Source organism: Pipistrellus kuhlii, unplaced genomic scaffold (genome assembly GCF_014108245.1).
Source record: "Pipistrellus kuhlii isolate mPipKuh1 unplaced genomic scaffold, mPipKuh1.p scaffold_m20_p_2, whole genome shotgun sequence".
Classification (NCBI taxonomy): Eukaryota; Metazoa; Chordata; class Mammalia; order Chiroptera; family Vespertilionidae; genus Pipistrellus; species Pipistrellus kuhlii.
The window spans coordinates 121,429,769-121,451,501 of NW_023425515.1; the positions used below are offsets into that span (position 1 = coordinate 121,429,769).

Here is a 21,733-nt window from a genome sequence, read left to right on the forward strand (position 1 = left end):
GCTCAATGTTTGCTTCCAGAATGACGTGGCTGCGCTTCTGAAACCAATATCGGAAAAGATTCAGGAAATCCAAACCTTCCGAGAGAGGAACCGGGGCAGCACAATGTTTAACCATCTCTCCGCCGTCAGCGAAAGCATCCCGGCCCTGGGGTGGATAGCTGTGGTGAGTCGGCTGCGGTGTGGGCCCTGCACCTCATCACATGTGCGGAGCGTTTGGGAGAAGCCACGGCTCCCGGCCGGCTCTGGCCTCTGTCCGCTGCGCTGAAGGCAGAGGCTGTGCAGGCAGAACGTACCCCACTTGTGCTGTCGGAAGGCCGGTGCTTTGTGTTCTCAGATGTGCAAAGTGTTTCATCAACCTCTACAGAGCAAAACTTGTCTCCAACTTTCAAGTCAACATCCCCATTGCTTTTCTTCTGCTTTAAGGCATTTCGTTTCTTATCCTTTTTTTTTTTCTTTCTTTCTTTCTATGCTTGGGTGATGGTGCTGTTCTCTCAGTCCCCCAAACCCGGCCCTTATGTCAAGGAGATGAATGATGCCGCCACCTTTTACACTAACAGGGTGTTAAAGGACTACAAACACAGGTACGTGCAGCGTGTTAAATTAAATTTCTAGTTAACCGCTTATTAGGCATTTGTCCTAAAACTCAGTATAGTTCATTACTGATTCCTCTCATGGGTTATTAGCTAATTTACTAAAATTGTTAATGAAAAATCCTATCTTTGCAGGTAAAGCAAATTGGAAAGTGAAAAGAGTTGTCCAGACAATATGTGTGTTTTAGAAAGCCTGCCTCAGTTTTCTTATAATGATTAGATTCTCCCACTTGAATGCATGTCATCTATACAAATTCCCACTAGTAATGCGAGCGCTCTGTGATGATTTGTGACGGACCAGCCCTTTGTGGCCCCAAAACTTTTACACTGATCAAAATAGAGTTGGTAGGTGAGCAGAGAGAAGAAAGGAGGAATCGGGAAGTGAAGTATAAGTGAGGAACAGAAATGAGATGAGACAATAAGCCAGGCCAATTTGAGGGAAACCAGAGATTGTGTTAAGATAAAATGCAGCCGAAGCCGGTTTGGCTCAGTGGTAGAGCGTCGGTCTACAGACTGAAAGGTCCCAGGTTCGATTCCGGTCAAGGGCAAGTACCTTGGTTGCGGGCACAACCCCGGTAGGGGGTGTGCAAGAGGCAGCTGGTAGATGTTTCTCTCTCATCAACGTTTCTAGCTCTCTATCTCTCGCCCTTTCTCTCTCTTAAAAATCAATAAAATATATATTTTTTAAAGATAAAATGCAGTCAGGTTGGAGAGAGAGACATCTGTAAGAACTGCAGCCACTGAGAGGGCTGCTGGAAGTGCAGATGAGTCTGAACCAAGGGGTATGCCCAGAGAACCAGCTTCTAAATTTTAAAATCATTGCTTTCTACAGCCCAAATCATTGATCTTAGACTTAACCTAGGGTTAAAATTGAAAAGGGGACCAAATGGACAGATACAAGAGCTGAATATCAGGAAAACTTCTCCTAAACTATAGTGCTGCCTTCATGGTTTATTTATCCTGTGCTAGCAAAAGAGTTCTTGTAGCTTTTAAGAAGAGCAGCTGTAGGCAATTTAAGCATGCCTGTTTCCTTTTACCCCCCCCCCCCCCGGGAACTTTCAATAAAATAATTATTATACACAGTAACAGACTTCCTATGAACTGTGGTTCAACCCCGAGAACTGTGGTTCAGGTGACTGCCCAGTGATGCAACTCCAAATGTTGCCGTGTTGTATTAAAAACTATAGAATTGTGCGATAGGAATGAGAAGAAGCATCAACAAATGCAAGACAGTCTGCTCTTCTCACATAAAAATAACAATTCAATATATTTAATATACTTCAGCAGTGAAGTATATTAAAGAAGCTGGACATAAAATTATGTTGGCACGAGCGTATGCCCATAGTGACTTCCACATCATAAAAGATCTTCTGTGCCTACACTTCTTTTCAGGTCTGGACCCCATGGGCACCACCTAGGTCTCTGCTCTTTTGCATATCACCCTTGGAGGTCATTCCTGTTTTCTCTCATGTAATCAGCTGCTGGCCTCCTCCCAGCCCCTATCTGAGTGTGTGTTGGGGCCATGGGTGTGATTGTCTCCAGGTGGCAGCACAGCCAGGAGGGCTGTGGTTTTTTGCTTTTTGTATACACACAACTGGAGCCCAGCGTTTGCTCCTTAATGTCAGCTACTGAGTAGAAAATATACTCTGGCAGCATCAGGGACAACTCAGTTACACTTAATGGACCACCTGAAGACAGTGTCAGAAGCTGGGGAAATGCAGCCAGGAGTGTGGACTCATTCACTTCACTTCCAGAAGGAGTCAAACCAGTCCCACGTCACTGGTCAGACTTCCAGAGGTGCTAACCTGACAGAAGCAGAATATTGCACACTGCTCACCTAACACCCACCTATGGGCACACCCACGCCAGCTGTAGTGAACTCTGCATCTCTGTAAATAACCCTTATGACTGGCTTAGCTGGTTATTTGGCTCTTTTTCAGTAAATGAATAGAGTAAATTAATTATTTTGACTTTATAGAAGAATGGCCTCTCTGAGTTATACTCATTAAAATCACATGCCCATCACATGCCTCCCCCCGCCCACTCCCCCCATAGCTTCTTCCAGAGTAAATGAAACTGAGGATGTGTTTGCAGCTCCTGATGTGTCATTGGGTCCTGCTCAATGTGTGGTCTCATAGAGACTGATTTCAGACTAGAAGATATCATATTTTATCCCTTATTATTTTGATAGAACTTTCTTCAAGTCAAAATCATAATAGTTTAAAATGAATTTGCATATACATGTTTGGACTTCATTGCTTATTAAAGTTTTTAAATAGAAAGTATATTAAATATGCAACCTGCTATTTCTAGAATGTCTATATACATGTGTGTTGTGTGTACATACACATATGTGCATATGTAATATATGTATTAAATAATCAAATATAAATATGTGTATATATAAATATATATAAATAATCATATAAACATTACATTGAAATTATTTTAGTGTTTTAACAATAGCATTTGTATATACTGCCTCCTATTGCAGAGCACTACACTAAGCCCCTCACACATTCCATAGGATAAAGAAACTGATGTGAGAGGCATGTGGAACTACACTTAGCCTTTTGTGTTTTGACTATGAAAGTGCAATAAAGTGAAAATGAGATTTTTTCAAAGATTTGATTAATATAATCAGTAAATCTAAAAATATAGAACAAAACCACACTCGTATTTTTCTTCTTTGAGGGGTAGATAATAATGACTTCAGTTCCCCATTTCACTTGTCTTCAGTGGCATGGCTTAATACAGTGGGATTCTAGTGTGCTGGTGGTATTTTTCATGGAGCATTTCCAGGAAAACAAAACAAAATATGTCCAGAAAAACATCATTGTTGACAAGAGCTTTAGTAATAAAGATCTCTTTCAGTGATTATCTTCAGATCAATGGCCCAGGTTCATGATTACGTTTTTTTGTTAACTGAGATCTCATCCTAGTCTCATTTACCAGTACTTCATTCAAAATGTAGGTGAAAATTATCCAAAGAAAATGCAACTATTTTTGCCTGTCTACAAGTTAAATATTTCTAACAGTCAATTCAATCCTGTGTGTTAATCCTATTGTAAACAGTAAGCATTTACTACATCTTGGCTCAGCAAAATTGGGATAAAAGTATTGGTAATGCCCCGCTTAGCTTACATTGTGGTTGTGAGTATCAAATTAAGGTAATTTAAATGAATGTTACCTTTACATGTATGGAGTGATGGCCATTTTTAGGAAGTCATTTTTCTTTTTTTAATATATATTTTTTATTGATTTTGGAGAGGAAATGAGAGGGAGAGAGAGACAGAAACATCAATAATGAGAGAGAATAATTGATTGGCTGCCTCCTGCACACACGTATTGGGGACCGAGCTTGAAACCTGGGCATGTGCCCCAACCAGGAATCAAACTATGACCCCTTTGTTCACAAATTTATGCTCAACCACTGAGCCATGCTAGATGGGTCAAAGTCATTTTTCTTTTCTTTGTTTCTTTTTAACATATTTTATTGATTTTTTTACAGAGAGGAAGGGAGAGGGATAGAGAATTAGAAACATCAATGAGAGAGAAACATCGACCAGCTGCCTCCTGCATACCCCCAACTGGGGATATGCCCGCCAAAGTCATTTTTCTTATAACAGCAGTGTCCTTACCAGTCGAAAACCCTCCAATTTGGTTATATTTCAACTGAATAACCCAACCAAATTATTAGAAAACAAACTATTAATAAAGGACATTTTTTTCTTTTCCATTGTCCTTCCTGAAAACACATAGCTTTTCATTGTGCATTAGAAGCAGCACAGAAAGGAAGGGTCACCTCTCTACCGTCATCTTCCCATTTCAGGTGACATGAGGACAATGTGACCTGAGTCAACTTGATTCTGTGGGTCCTCCTCCGTGATCCTCTCTATTCCCCACCTTCAGGGCACTTGGCTCCCCTCAGGAGAGACCTAGAATGCCTCTCTTTCAAGGTTCCCTTTGGAATCAGTTCACAGTGACCAAACTAGAAAAATAATTCCTCCTAGGTCATCCAGCCTTAGTTACTGGATTATCATGTGCCTCCCTGTTTTTCTTTTAAATCTTATTTTAGATCCTAACTCTATTCTCATCCGTTCTCTTTCATAATAAAGCGATTTACGCCATGTGGATTGGGTGAAGTCATATTTGAACATCTGGAGTGATCTTCAAGCATACATCAAGGAATACCACACCACAGGCCTTACTTGGAGCAAAACAGTAAGTACCAAGCCCTCTTTCATCCGTCTAACAAAACACCACAGAAATATTCATTCTGATAGAATTTACCTCAAGGAACACATAAGATAAAACATACATGTAAAAACTGCTTATGAAAATGTCATTTGTCATAGAAAAATCTGGGAACTGCCTACATGACATACAAAAGAGAGTGGGAAAGTTGTCTATGGTAAGAACCCTGGCAGCTGTTAAAAATCCATTCTTATATAATAAAACCCTAATATGCAGATCTACCAAATGACAAATGACCTGTCACTATGACGCACATTGACCACCTGGAGGCAGACGCCAATGCAGGAGCTGCCCCCTGGTGGTCAATGGGCTCCCACAGGGGCAGCACCACTCAGCCAGAAGCTGGGATCATGGCTGGCAAGTGCAGAGAAATGGTGGGAGCCCCTCCCGCCTCGCTGCAGGTGGGCAGTAAGGAGCAAAAGGTCATGGACTATGAGAGCCCCAGACTGCGAGAGGGATGTCTGACTGCTGGTTTAGGCTTATCCCTGGAGTGCACGAATTTCGTGCACAGGGCCTCTAGTAAAATTATAATTACATGAGAAGTGATTTTGTAGTCAGTTTAGTGTTAGAGTGCAAAAGTTTATGCGTCCTAAATGGCATATATTATTAAGAAACTGTGTCATAAAAATGGAAAGAAGTAGGAAGGTTTGAAGTTGTTATTAATTTTAAGGAAATAGAATTACAAATAAAATGTCTTTTTAGATGTTTTTGCTTTCTCGTCTGGTGTTTTACAGTTTATAAAATAATATTTTTGAATACTTAAGCAATTCTACTACTCTGTATGATATCCTAGTCCTGGGTTAAAATCCCAGGTTATGTCTGTTCTCACTTCAATTTCTGCATGAGACGTTGATCTGACCTTTGCCTTCTTCTTCAGTTTTCTCTCTTACCCTCCCTTACCTCACTGCATCCCAGCACTGCCAAACTGCCCATGGAATCCTTAGGCTGAACCAAATCAAATTTCAAATTTCATAAAGGTCAGTCTTTACTGCAATGTCCCAAACATATAGCATGCTATGTGACCTGAGTTCTCTGGGGGAAGTACCCCCTCCCTCTTCTCCAAGACTCAGCTTCAACATCATTTCTTCAAGAATTTTCTCTTCATCTTTACTGGCTCTCAATCTGGAATGGATGGTCCTCCCTTTATGCCTCTTTCATAGCTTAATTATACCTCAATCATAGCTTTCAGCACATAGAATTGTAATTTTTTTGTGTGCTTCTGGAGCTCTCTCATTCAACTGGAAACTCATCCCTATCTTTAGCCCCTACCATAATACCTTGGCAAGGAATGAGTGCTCAGTAAATAGTTTGAACTAAATTGTGAATTAAGGGTCTTTTAGAATCTTCTTTGACCTTTTAAGACTATGTACTTGTTTGGGAAATGCTTCTCATGGAAAAATCTCTTCTGTTAGAAATGAATGTCACCTTTCAGTGGTCACAGTGGATGGTCTAACTAGAGTAAACGCTGAGATGAAATGGCATATTTATGAATTTTATTTGAGGGTAGAACCCACACTCTCCTGATAGCCATACTGCATCACTCAACCTTATTCTAAATGTTAATGTTAGTAGATAAGGCTTAATAGGAAAGCAGAGTTTGTAATTTTTCAAGGGAGTGTGGGACTTATGCATTTGTTTCCCAATGCTTTTACAAATGTTAACATTGACCCCTAAAGACTGACACTTCTTTTTATTTTCTACTTTGCCTATTTTTTCCATAAACTGAAATGTATAGTGCGAGATACAATAACTGAATTGATTATTTTTCTTTTGCTCACAACATTATGATTTCTGAGAGAAGAGTTCATAAATATTTGAAGGTTATATGTGGAAATGTGTAGGTGGAATTATTTTTCATACATTTCCAATGAGATGCTGGTTTGTAATAGGTGAATTTGTCATCAAGGAAAATTGTCACAAGTTTGCCATGAAGATAGGTCATCATGAAAGAATAACAAACTAAACATCAATGGTCTTTGGATATCTCGTTATTTCATTGTAGATAAATAGAAACGGAATAAGAATCAATCTATTGAAAATAATCATGTGAACAAATAAATGTTAATTCTCTAATGGTGCCCATAGAATGTGAATAGAAATTTAATTTTAAATGGTATGAATACCTTTAATGCAATATGCAAATCTGAGTAATTTTGTTTTAAATGTAAAAAAAATAATAATAATTGATCAGGATTGGAACCAAGATGGTAGCATAGGTAAACGCCTATACTCACTGCCTCGCATAACCACATCAAAATTAGAATTAAAATACTGAACAACCATCATTCAGAGCCATCTGAAATCTGCCTAAGTGGAAATCATACAACTGGAGAAGTAAAGGAGAAAGCACATTGAGACTGGTAGGAGGAGCAGAGGTGAAGAACAGGCTGGTCCGACACCACATGTGGCATCTTTTTAATAGGAAGGTATATCTCCAAGGCCTCCTGTGAGAAACAGGGGGTCCCTGTTTGCAAACAAAATCCCCAGCCCAGGTTCCCAGAGCCAGCGCACCCGATGGTCAGCTTTAGACCATACCAGATTACAACTCTATACATCCACAAGTGACAAACTCAAGGGGCAGACTCAGTGAGCACCAAAGCCCCACTGAAGCAAGTCCTGCTGCCTAGGGGTGCCTCCTGCATAGCAGCTCTTCCATTGTAGATACAGCTGGTCCTCACAGCCAATTGGTCTAGAGTCAATTCCTCCCAGTGATGCCAACCACAATCAAGGCTCAACTACAAGACTACATACAGTCCACATAGAGCCCTACCTAAAGTGCTCAGCTCAGGTGACTGGAGAGACTAAGCCATTGGGCTCTAAGGACACCTAATACACAAGGCTACTCTAACAATTCCAGGAGACATAACAGCTCTACCTAATAGAAACAAATAGAGAAGTAGTTAAAATGTGATACAAAGAAACATGTCACAAATGAAATAAATGGAAGCAAGCAAAATACTGGATACAGAGTTCAAAACAATGGTTTTAAGGTTACTCAAGGATCTTAATGAAAGCTCCAAGGGACTTAATGAGAACTTCAAGGGAAATAATGAGAGTATCAAAGGACTTACTGAAACTTTCAAGGATCTTAGTGAGAATTTCAAATACATGAAAAGGGACCAGACAGAAATTAAGCATACACTAATTGAAATAAATAATAACAGTAAAGTAGAGGATTCCAAAAATCAAATCAATGATTTGGAATATGAGGAAGCAAAAATCACCAAATCAGAAGAGCAGAAAGAAAAAAGAAGTTTAAAAATATGGTGATAGTATAAGGAGCCTCTGGAACAACTTCAAGCATATTAGCATTCGCATTATAGGGGTGCCAGAAGGAGAAGAGAGAAAGAAAGATATTGAAAACCTATTTAAAAAAATGACAGAAAACTTCCCCAGCTGGTCAAAGAAATAGACTTACAAGTTCAGGAAGCACAGAGAGTACCAAAGAAGAAGAACCCAAAGAGGCCCATACCAAGACACATCATAATTAAAATGCCAAGGGTTAAAGACAAAGAGAGAATCTTAAAACCATCAAGAGAAAAGCAGTTATTGAGAAATCAAGATGGCGGTCTACGAAAGCACCTAAATTGCTGCCTCACACAACAATTTCAAAACAACAACTAAAAGACAGAATGGACATCATCCAAAACCACAGGAAAGCTGGCTGAGTGGAAATTCTACAACTAGAAAGAAAGAAAGATAAAAGCTCAAGGATCAGAGGAGCCACAAAGCACTGAGGGAGGGTGGTCGAGTGCCTGGCAGGCGGGACGGGAAAGGAAGCCCCTGACTGCACTGAACCCCAGTTCTGACTGCACTAAACCCCAGCTCCAGCCAAAACCCCATGGACCCAGGCTCATAAAGGTGGAGTCTGGACTGTAGAGAAAGACACACAGAGACTCAGAGACTTATATACTTGGGGGAGCCGCTGCAGGCAGGGTCTAGAGGCACTCACATGTGCATGGGTGATGCAGAGAGGTCTGACTGCAGAGGTTGCCACAGTCTCTCCATAATGGAAGAAGTCGGAAGCTGCTGACTGCACTGAATCCCAGTTCTAGCTGCACTCAAACCCAGTTCCGGGCAAGACCCTGGGAGATCCACACTCTTACAGGGGTAATTTGGACTGTCAGGCAGAAACTTGGGATCCAAGGTCTGAGATGCATGTTCAAGGGCATAGCTGACGGGAAGCCAAGACTGTCTGCTCAGCCCTGAGACTCCGTGCCATCCAAGCTGAGCACAGAGGCATTTGCAGTTTTGCAAGTCTGATCCTATAAGACTGTCTCCAATACAAAAGGTATCCTGGCATAGACATAGCTGACCCTCACAGCCAATTGGCCTGGAGGTCATTTCCTCCCACTGATACCAACAACAATCAAGACTTAACTACAAGGCTGTACACACAGTCCACAAAGTGGAGCTCCAAGAGTGTCTACTTCAGCCGAAACCGGTTTGGCTCAGTGGATAGAGCGTCGGCTTGGGGACTGAAGGGACCCGGGTTCGATTCCGGTCAAGGGCATGTACCTTGGTTGTGGGCATATCCCCAGTGGGGGGTGTGCAAGAGGCAGCTGATCGATGACTCTCTCTCATCGATGTTTCTAACTCTCTATCTCTCTCCTTTCCTCTCTGTACAAAATCAATAAAATATAAATAAATAAAAAAAGAGTGTCTACTTCAGGTTATTGGGGAAGCTGACCCACCAGCCATATAGGACACCAAGCACACAAAGCCACCCTACCAACTCAGGGAAGCAGCAAAAATGAGGAGACAAGGAAACAGGTCACAAACATAAGAAATGGAGGAGAACAAATGACTAGATATAGAGTTCAAAACCACGGTTATAAGGTTTTGCAAGAATTTCCTAGAAAAGGCTGATAAATTTAACAAGACCCTCGAGGATATGAAAAAGGACCAATTAGAAATTAAACATACACTGACTGAAATAAAAAATATTATATAGACACCCAACAGCAGACTAGAGGATCACTAGAATCAAGTCAAAGATTTGGAATACAAAGAGGCAAAGAACCCTCCTCCAGAGAAGCAAGAAGAGAAGAGAATCCAGAAAGTTGAAGATAGTGTAAGAAGCCTCTGGGACAACTTCAAGTGAACCAACATCAGAATTATGGGGGTGCCAGAAGAAGAGAGAGAGCCAGATACTGAAAACCTATTTGAAGAAATAATGACAGAAAATTTCCCCCACTTGGTGAAAGAAATAGACTTACAAGTCCAGGAAGCACACAGAACCCCAAACAAAAGTAATCCAAAGAGGACCACACTAAGACACTCATAATTAAAATGCCAAGGGCAAAAGACAAAGAGAGAATCTTACAAGCAGCAAGAGAAAAAACAGTTGGTTACCTACAAGGGAGTGCCCATACGATTATCAGCTGATTAATCAACAGAAACTATGCAAGCCAGATGGGAGTGGCAAGAAATATTCAAAGTAATGAATAGCAAGAACCTACAACCAAGATTATGCTACCCAGCAAAGTTGTCATTCAGAATTGAAGGGCAGATAAAGAGCTTCAGAGATAAGAAAAAGCTAAAAGAGTTCTCACCACCAAACCAGTATTATATGAAATGCTGAAAGGTTTTCTTTAAGAAGAAGAAAAAGAAGAAAAAAGTAAAGAAAAATTATGATCAACAATACATATATATCAACAAGTGAATCTAAAAATCAAGTGAATCTAAAAATCAAGTGAATTAAAAATCTGAGGAACAGAATAAACTGGTGAATATAATAGAATCACGGGCAAAGAAAGGAAGTGGATTGATAATTATCAGGGCGTGTGAGGGTTTCAGGAAGAGACTGGACTAAAATCGTACACCTATGGATGAAAACAACAAGGAGCAGATAAGGGCAGAGGATGGGGTGGGAACTGAGTGGAAGAGAGCTATGGGGGAGGGGGAGAGAAACAATTGTAATAATCTGAGCAATAAAGATTTCTTAAATTAAAAAAAGAGAGAGAGAGAAGCAGTTAGTTACCTACAAGGGAGCCCCATAGAACTTTCAGCTGATTTCTCAACAGAAACTTTGCAGGCCAGAAGGAAGTAGCAAGAAATATTCAAAGTAATAAACAGCAAGGACCAACAGCCAAGATTACTCTAACCAGCAAACACTCATTTAGATCTAAAGATCAGACAAGAAAAAGCTGTAGTACATTAAACCAGTATTACATTAAATGTTGAAGGGTATTCTTTAAGAAGAGGGAGAATAAGGGGAGAATCCAAGATGGCTGCACAGGTAAACACCTAGCCGCAACCGCACGCAACAATTTCAATAAAATACAACTAAAATATAAAATGGACATTACCCAGAACTATAGGAAAGTTGACTGACTGGAAATTCTACAACGAGAAGCAAGGAGAAAACCAGAAGGAAGCGCGGAGGAGCTATAAAAGCCTAAGGTACGGAGACACGGCGCACGTGGAGAGGATGGAGCCGGAGAGGAGGAAGGCTGAGTGCCTGGCTGGTGTTCCCTAGCAGGAAGGAAATAAAAGCTCCGACTGTGCTGGGCCCCAGTTCTGACTGCTCTGAACCCCAGTTCTAGGCCAGACCCCTGGGACCCAGGCTCAAACAGAGGGAGCTGGGCTGTAAGGCGGAACCTCAGGGGAGCGGCGAAAGGAGGTCCCGGAGGCGCACACATTGCACGCAGAGAAGGGACAGTTGGCTGTGCCGCGGGATTGCCCTGGTGGGAAGGAGACAGGGGCTCCACACTGCTCTGAATGCCACCTCCAATTCCACTTCCAACTGAACTGAACCCCAATACCGGGCTCATTGGGGGAGAGCCTAGACTGTTTGGTAGCAGGTGAAAATCGAGGGCACCTTTCTCTCAGAGGCGCTTGCAACGAGTACTGAAGGACCCTGAGACTCAGGAGCCGCATAGGGTGGGGCTGACGGAAGCCAAAGCTGTAGGCTCCACCCTGAAACCCCGCCCCATCAGGGAAGCTGCGAAAATACCGAGACGAAATAGATCACAAACGAAAGAAATGGAGGACAAAAAGCTACTGGATATAGAGTTCAAATCTACGCTTATAAGGTTTTTCAAGAATTTCCTAGAAAAGATCGATAAGACCTATAAGGATATGAAAAGGGATCAACTATAATTAATAAGGAATCAATAAGAAATGATAAGGGATCAACAAGAAATAAAGAATACATTGTCTGAAATAAAAAATATTATACAGAGTCCTAAAAACAGAATGGAAGATCGTAAGAATCAATTCAAAGATTTGGAACATAAAGAGCCAGAAGACACTCCTCCGCAGAAGCTAGAAGGCAAGAGAATTCAGAAAATTGAAGATAATGTAAGAAACCTCTGGGACAACTTCAAGCAAACCAACATCAGAATTATGGGGGTCCCAGAAGATGAGAGAGAGCAAGATATCGAAAACATACTGAAAGAAATTCTGACAGAAAACTTCCCCCACCTGGTGAAAGAATTAGACTTACAAGTCCAGGAAGCACACAGAACTCCAAACAAAAGAAATCCAAAGAGGACCACAAGACAAATCATAATTAAAATTCCAATAGCAAAAGACAAAGAGAGACTATTAAAAGCAGCAAGAGAAAAGCAGGTAGTTACCTATAAAGGAGCACCTATACGATTGTCAGCTGATTTCTCAACAGAAACCATGCAGGCCAGACGGGAATGGCAAGAAATATTCAAGGTGATGAAGATTAAGAACCTATAGCCAAAGATAATCTACCCAGCAAAGCTATCACTCAGAATCAAAGGTCAGATAAAGAGCTTCACTAATTTAAAAAAAAAAAAAGCTAAAGGAGTTCATCAACACCAAACCAGAATTATATGAATTGCTGAAGGGGGTTCTTTCAGAAGAGAAAGTAAATAAAGATAAAAATTATGAACAACAAATACGTAACTATCAACAAGTGAATCTAAAAACCAAGGAAATTTAAAAAAAAAATCTGATGAACTGTTGAATATAATAGAACCAGAGGTATGGAAGGGGAGTGAACTGACGATTCTTGGGGAAAAGGGGAGAGGGGGATGTGGGAAGAGACTGAACATAAACTGTGCACCTATGGATGAGGACAATGGGGGGGGGAAGGGCAGAGGATAGGGTGGGAACCTGGTGGAGGAGAGCAATGGGGGGGGGGGGAGAAACATTTGTAATAATATGAACAATAAAAATTTATTTAAAAAAAAAGAAAGAAAAGGGAGAATAAGAAGGAGGAGGAAAAGGAAGAGGAAGAGGAGGAAAAGGAGGAGGGAGAGGAGGAGGAGGAGAAGGAAAATGGCAATAAATACATATCTACCAACAGTTGAATCTAAAAATCAAAATAAACGAACAGAAATGCAATGAACAAAATAAACTGGTGAATAAAATAGAATCAGAGGCATGGAAACATGGAACAGACTAACAAATCTCATAGGATGGGGGTGGGGGGACAGGAAGAGATTAACCAAAGATCTTGTATGCATATATGGACATAGACAATAGGGTGATGAAGGCCTGGGGTAGGTCGAGAACCAGATGGAGTGGGGCAATGGGGGTAAAAGAGGGGGCATCTGTAATACATTCAACAATAAAGATTTTTTTAAATATATATTTTTATTGATTTCAAAGAGGAAGGGAGAGGGAGATATAGAAACATCAATGATGAGAATCATTGATTGGCTGCCTCCTGCACACCCCCTACTGGGGATTGAGCCCACAACTTGGGCATGTGTCCTTGATCAGAATTGAACCTGGGACCCTTAGGTCTGCAGGCCAATGTTCTATCCACTGAACCAAGCCAGCTAGGGAACAATAAATGTTTTTAAAAACAATTTATTATTAATTATAGATAAATAAATTTAATTGTTTGCTTTGTTCTAGAGTGAATACTTATCTTTTCATTATGTTCATTAAAAATATATGCCTTGTGCCAAAACTGGTTTGGCTTAGTGGATAGAGCATCGGCCTGCAGACTGAAAGGTCCTGGGTTCGATTCCGGTCAAGGGCATGTACCTTGGTTGCGGGTACATCCCTGGTAGGGGGTGTTCAAGAGGCAGCTGATCGATGATTCTCGATGTTTCTAGCTCTCTATCCCTCTCTCTTCCTCTCTGTAAAAACTCAATAAAATATATATATTTAAAAATATATATATATGCCTTGTAACAATGACTTTCAAATTTTTTTAAGGCAACCCATAGTAAGAAATACATTTTACACACACACAGTATCCACAATATTAAAATAAGTTTCATAAAACAATACTTTTTCTTACCACATGAATGCATTCTGATATTTTCTTTTACGTTTTATTTCATTTTTTATAAAATTCTGGCTGAGACTTACTAAATTCATGACCCACTAGTGGGTCATATTCCACATTTTGAAAAACATGTTATAAAACAAAAAAATGTTATATTTGTGCAAAATGTAAATGATCCTTAGAACATGTATTGGGCAGCATGGATTGCCATAATAAAAAATGACAGCTATTATTTATTGCCCACATGTCATGCTCCTGGAAAATTCTATTCAAAATGGTGCTCATTATAAAGCAGAGCATTTACTTCATTTCTTTAATAAAAGAGCAATATGATAAAGTTTTGGCCAGATATTAAAAGTGAGAAATTACTATGGTAAGAAAATGTTAGTCCAAAGATAATGTCATATGTACAAAATCTTCTGACAAGTTTTAAGACATATACATAGAAATCTATTTCTTCATATTTTTGTTCCCTTCTTAGATTTGGTGTAAAAAAAATAACTATTAAAAATGTTTTATCTATATTATTTTAATTTAAATATAAATGTTAAGTATTTTGAGTAACAGGTTTTCTTCTTTCAAATCGGATTTTGAGATTTGCACTCTGGGGTCTGAGCAGCTGACTGCATGCCTGCTGCTGAGCCTGTTTCCAAGGGCACATGCTCTAAGAAAGATCATCCCCAACTTAGCAGCTGGGACTGTCTCTGCCTGCTCCCACCTCCTAACCTTTGCGTCCAGACTGCAGCTGTGTCAGACAACTGTTCCGGCCTTCAGTTGTCATGGCAAAATGAACACTTCGCGGCCAGCGGTTTTTCAGGACAGTGATTGGCGCGGGGTCCCGGTGTGCACAAGTGTGCTGGCGCGGGTGGGGGTGCGCTGGGGGAAGAAGCAGCTGCGAAGTAATGCACCGGGATTTCCCCTGGCATTCACTGTGGCAAATGGAATCTTCTCTTTTCTGCAACATGGCCGTGGACGAGGGCTCTACACCAGAAACTTCTCGCAGTTTGGGGGTAGTCTGGTTATCGGGAACTGTTCTCCATATTAATTTACATAGTTTCCTCATGTGCACTAGTCTCAAATGCACTTTGTGGAATAAATTGATCTTTTGGCAGGAACCCAATACTGTTCATTATTATCCCGGGCAGTAGGTCAGATTTGTAATATCCGTTGGCAGTTCCTACAAATCAGATAACTAACACTAAACCACTGAGGCCTAATCTTTACACTTATAATTACCGAAATAACTGATCTTTCTATGAATTGCCCAGACCAACATTCCAGCTGTTACTCTGTTCTGGGAGGATCTGGCCAGAAAAAAGGTCATGAAAAGAAGTTTACAAATAGGATAACTTGCAGTTGTTTTCTGCAATTTCTGATGTTAAACTTGATGGATTTTTGTCCATTCACATGTCTGTCTAAATTACTTTAGCTTTGAAAACAACTATGATATAATTATTTATAAAGCAGAATAAAACTACACATCGATGAATGTGTATAAAATAGTATATAATGGTGATGGAATTCTCTCTGCTAATAAGGTAATTTTTTTTTAAATCTATCTATCAATTATCTTCCATCCTAACCTCTCCTTAACCTTCAGAAAATGCATATTGTTGGAAATGGTTATAATATTATACAAGGTAGGGTTTTATTTATCACAAAGAAAGAAACCTTGAAATCATTCCTTTTCTTCCAGGAATATATTTCTTTTCAGTCTGTTTCTCAACACAAAGACCCAAATGTCCATTTACAAAGCAAAAATTTAACAGTTTGCTTGTGATCAAATTAAAATTCAGCCAGAAGGTACCCAGACTATTATAAATAATGTAAATGCTCTAGTATGTCATTAAATATGTATGTCTTTAAATTTTCAAGTCTTCTGTCCTCTCTGGCTTCTTCTTGATTTTACAAGCAAAAACTCAATCTTTTATATCTACTTTTTCATTAAGGTTCTAAACAGAATTATGTTTTGTATTTTTTTCAAGAAAAATGTAGTATTTTTTGCAGAGTACACATTTATTTGCATGTGATACAAGCTTTTTACACACCATATTTTAAAGTTGTCCCAAACCTATGCCTGGGGTTTATTCACTGTAGTGAGTGGATAAAGCCTGATGGTGAGCCGGTTGTCTGGCTCACAAGCCCATTGATCTCGGTGGCTACAGAGACTGGCTCTCTTCGTCTACCTGACCACAGCCGCATCCAGTCGGTTCCATTGCTCCTGGGTTTTTAGCTCCCTTTCTTCTCCTATGGAAGAGATCAGAAGGAGTTGGGAGGGTCATTGACTAACAAAGGATCTCCAATGCACAGATAATGGAGTTAGGTTGGGCATGAAGGTGAGTTCAGACAGAAAGAGACTACTAATTAAACACTGCTTACGCACCTACCATGCCCTGGGTTCTGAGAATACAAAGATGGATCTATGACTCAGTAGACACAGATCCTGTCCACTGAAACTCCCATTCTAGATGAATATATAAACAACACAGCATGATAATGGGATGAGTAGCATGCTGGAGGGAGCGCAAAGCATGTTGAATATCATAGGCCAGGAAAATATGGGGGGGGGGGGGGGAGAGACAACCAATCCTGCAGTGCAGTATGGTCCCTGGGCCTGCAGCAACCTGGGAACTTGTTAGAAATGCAGAATACCAGGCCCCAGCCCAGACCTGCTGTATCAGAATCTGCCTCTTAATAAGACTTGCCAGGGGCTTTATATGCACACTAAAGTTTGAAAAGCACCTCTCTCTCTCTCTCTCTCTCTCTCTCTCTCTCAAAGAATCGATGAAAAAATTAAAACAAAAAATAAAATCTGTATTTCTTGCACAATGCTTAGCACTTTCTACTTTATAAAGCAGTTCCTTATTCACTTCAGCAAATATTTATGAGGCACCTATCCTATTTCAGGCACTGGGCTACATTGCTGGTGGCATTAAGAAGAGTAATGAGCCCCAGCCATTTTGCTCAGTGGGTGGAGCATCGACCCTTGGACTAAAACAGGCGTCCTCAAACTTTTTAAAGTTGGGGCCAGATCACGGTCCCTCAGAGAGCTGGAGGGTCGGACTATATGAACTACTAATTCCTACTGTAACACCTCGGCTGCGCTCACTGCCCAAAAAACCTGGCGGGCCGGATCAGACTCCTCTGCGGGCCGCATGTGGCCCGCAGGCCGTAGTTTGAAGATGCCTGGACTAAAAGGTCTCTCAGTTTAGATTCTGTCAAAGGCACGTACCTCGGTTGCAGGTGCAATAACCGGCTCTGGTCCAGGCAAGTGCAGGAGGCAACCAATGGATGTATCCCTCTCGCATCGATGTTTCTCTCTTTCTGTCTCTTGCCCTCCCATTAGCTCTAAAAAATCAATGGAAAAAATATCCTCAGGTGAGAGTTAAGAAAAAAACAAAACGAAACAAAAAAGATGAATAATGAGTGGCTTTTCAGAACCCAAGCTAGGATGACAAATCTGAATTCACAAACAAATAAAGGTGTTCCTTATAAAGAAGTACAGGGCATTTCCTCTTGAAAGAGCTCCAGAAAACCCACAAAAGAAGAAAACTGTGAGCTGAGCCTTGAAGGATATTTAAGAATTTTCCAGATAGTAAACTGAAGAAGAGCCTTCCAAGCAAAGGCACAGCCCAGCTGAGCAAAGACACGAAGGCCTCCGGCCAAGTGCCCGTAGTCTGGGAGCGCAGAAGTGTCTCCTCTCCCCAAGGCTGGCGCTCATTGGAAGCAGTCCTTTTCCCGTTCCGCTGGGACCTGCAGCAGTGGCTGGTGCAGGGCCCTAAACTCACACCAAGTCCAAACACATTTGCTAAACTGAACTTGTTCATTTGTAATCACATTTCTTCACGGTGGAATTTCCACAGTGTTATTCCATTGTGTCCATCGTTCAAAAGCCATATAAATTGTATTTTTTCCTTCTACCAAATGATGGTAATGGAAACAAACAATGCATTTTATTATAGGGCATATTGGTCACCACTGCCTCCCCTGCACCTGCCACCTGCCACTTGCATGCCCCTTATTCCCAATGGGTGTAAACTCGGGAAATGCATGTAATATTAGATTAAGCAAAAAGGTTTTCTTGAGAAGAATAAGGAAAAGGTGAAGATTGTGTTCTAAAGTTAACACAAACTCTTCATAGAATGTAACACAGAGGCAAGGCCAGACCACAGCTTGTTGGTCCAGCTTGCACCCTTGATGCAAGCTGAGCTAATAACAGACCTTTTCCCAGACCTACCAGTAAGCACCAATTAACCTTCCCTGTATTCTTTGGAACTGAAATCGAGACAAAAGTTACTATTTTAGTATGCCTCAACTATAATGCTCAGCAGATATTGATGCTTTTATTTTTTCCTAGAAAAATAAGATATAAAACAGAGCCAAATGTAAATCAATTTTATAACAGCTATTATTTTGCCTCCTCACCCCCATCTCTGCCATCTACCAAGTATGGATAATTTGGATAATACAAGAGTTTCTTTATGACCCTAAAATCTGAAAGAAAATTGAAAACTTTAATTCAATGAAGTTCGGACCTAGGCCTTTCTGTCCAAATAAAGTAATTGCCCAGATAATTCAAGCCACATGTCAGTCGCTCTGGGTCTTCATATAACTGTTGGCTATCTGTGGTTTGTCTCTTTGGTGAGTATACTCTGCTATCTTTAACTCTGGAATATTTTCCCATGGAAAATTAATTTTATCTTTCCTTTTATTTTATGAGAAATTTTATTTTCAAGCTGCCAATGCTGGCAAGACAAGAAGAAAAGGCGATCTAGAAATTCCAGATTTAGTTCTGATAACAGGAGCAAAGCAAGGCCAAACTAATCATTGGGACTACTCATCAAGACAGTTTGTGCAAAATAGCTGGATGGCCTGAGCAAATTAGAATGTGTTCAATATATTCTTCTGGGCTCTGCTCTGAGGGCGTGGTCTGCTTGCATCACACATTTCTACTTTTCGTTAAACAGAAATCACCACCTATGTTTTATGAAGGGCCACATTCAATATATAAATTAGAAGAACAATGAACATAAAAACAAAGTTACCACTTTCCACAAACTAATATAGACTGTGTACATTATTCCCAGACCATTTCCAACCTAAGAGTGTCATTCCTTCTCTGAAGGGATTTTTTTCTTGTTCTGTCTTTTTTCACGGACTGCCATAGCTCACATCCCTCCAGGTCATCAAAAACATGGCTTACAGAGATCATGGGAGGGTGGGGACCACTGGAAAAGTGAGAAGACTGGACGTCATTGGTGAAGTAATGAGATTTGGAGTCTTCCTTACCTCCCTCTTTACTTCTATAAGGGTGTTTGGAGTCTTGCCTCTGAAGAAAGTGTTCCCCACGTTTCCTTCAGATGTGGGACCACCTTTTTATTTGGACTGCATGGATGTATCGTTGGGAGTGGTGTTCTGTTGCCACAGATGAAATGGGAAATATTCCCTAAATGGACTTTTTAAAAAAATATTAATAAACCCATGCTTAAAATATAATACAGCCTTTCATTGTAGTATTTTTAACAATTCTGTTTCCTTGGAAAGGCCCGCAGAAACTTTGTTTTCATTGGCAGAAGTCTCAAAATTATAGGAAGTGATAAAAATAAGAGAATAGAAACTAAAGTCATAAATTCACTTTGGCTTATATTTTATGTTGTACGGGATGATCATCCATTAATCTTTTTTTCTTGAATGTAGTTGTTTTTCATTAACAGTTGTAATATCAAGCCCTAGCTGGTTTGGCTCAGTGGACAGAGTGTCAGCCTGCAGACGGAAGGGTCTCAGGTTTGATTCCGGGCAAAAGCACATGCCTGGATTGCAGGTTCAATCCCCAGTGGGGTCGTGCAGGAGGCAGCCAATCAATGATTCTCTCTCATTAATGAGGTTTCTATCTCTCTCTCCCACTCTTTTCCTCTCTGAAATCAATAAAAATATATTTTTAAGTGTGATATCAATATGAATATAAAATCTGCAAATACTTATAGAAATTGACAAATTTGGAAATGTATCAATTTCACTCAGTTCTTGATCAAACTAAATCTTTCAGAAAATAGAAAGCAACTAGTTTTGACATTGAAAATATAAACAAACGCCAAATCACTAATTTGCAAAGCATTTCTTGCTGCTATGAAAACTGTCTGGTTTACTAGTGTGTATATGGAAAGTTACAATAGTTTTGGGTTCTGAAACTGATAGTTCTTTCCTTTAAGCCCTCCCTCCTATTTTGGTACATGAGAGGTTAATCATCCTCTTATTTTTGTCATATTACACAGGACCATTTGAGATTCATTTTCTTTAGTAAAATTAATAAAGCAGCATTTGAACAACACAGGCAGTTATAAAACATTGTGAATTCCTGTAGTTTTAGCATAGTAATGTAAGTGTATTTGTGACTAAAATGGCTTGGAAATTTTTAAACTGCTTTAAAGTCTGTAAGTGGGCACATGTCAGCTGTCACTGCTACCAGGTGATTTAGCGGGCCAGGACGGCTTAAGGGTGGACAGCTAAAGAGAGAATGTAACCAAGAAACAGAAGACAGCTCTGTGTGTGTGTGTGTGTGTGTGTGTGTGTGTGTGTGTGTGTGTGGTAGGGGAGTGGGGGTGCTGGCCATGAGGAAAGGATGAGGTCAGGAGTGGTAAAACCCATAAATAGCACCACCACATATCAGCTGCTTTATTGTGCAGTTTTATCTGTGCTCTCCACAAATATTTAAAGACAGGTGGCTCAAAACATTACTACCACTATGCGCGTTTTATAGGAAAAAAAAACATCATAACAAAAGCTCTGTTATAAGAAATACAATCCACTTGTTCCAAGGCACTGTCATGTGTTATTTTTTATTTTCTTGCTCTCTGCTTTTTCAAAAAAAATTGTAAAAACAAAGTTATAGGTTGCCTGGTCTATTCTTAGAGTTGGAGATTAATGTTATCCAAATCACATCTCTCCCATGCTGAGAACCTCTCAGTGTCTCTAGGAGAACCTCTGTTCTCTACAAAGCATTGGATGGGGTGGTCACAGCAGCCTGTCCGGGGCCCACCCTCCATTGTGCCCCAGTGTCCTTGGCTCATGTGATACATGACACATGTCCAGCTGCATCTGAAGTTAACTTATTTGTATACTTTGCGCTCCCACTGAGTTATAAGCTTCTTAACAAATAGAATACATGCCTCCTGCGAAGCCGGTTTGGCTCAGTGGATAGAGCGTCGGTCTGCGGACTGAAAGGTCCCAGGTTCAATTCCGGTCAAGGGCATGTACATTGGTTGCAGGCACATCTCCGGTGGAGGGTGTGCACGAGGCGGCTGGTCGATGTTTCTCTCTCATCGACATTTCTAGCTCTCTATCTATCTCCCTTCCTTTCTGTAAAAAATCAATAAAATATATATATATTTTTAAAATACATGCCTCCTTCTTCATCGTATCCCAGGTCCTTGCAAGGTAGACCTCAGATGAACTGACAAATGACCCCAACTTATTTGAATTCACTTTTCAACCCATCTATTAAAGAGTTAAAGTCTATTTAGACCAAATCATCTGATGTCCCTAACTTATTGGGTTTGAAAAACCTTAGAATTTAAAATATGAAAATTGAAAATCTCCAATTTAATTTTTAAGCAGAAAATCTTAGATGGGAAACTTCTCTTTGTAACTGATAGTTGTGTTTTTTGTT

At 40.3% G+C, this 21,733-nt stretch overlaps 1 protein-coding gene across 1 annotated transcript in view; it reads left to right on the top strand.

The window, feature by feature from the left end:
• CAP2 (cyclase associated actin cytoskeleton regulatory protein 2) overlaps positions 1-21,733 on the top strand; it is a 138,448-nt gene that overhangs the window by 97,712 nt on the left and 19,003 nt on the right. The window contains exons 5-7 of the mRNA XM_036446144.2: positions 20-163; positions 496-581; positions 4,709-4,814. Of these exons, the coding sequence (XP_036302037.1) occupies positions 20-163; positions 496-581; positions 4,709-4,814 (336 nt within the window). The remainder of the gene's footprint in view (positions 1-19; positions 164-495; positions 582-4,708; positions 4,815-21,733) is intronic.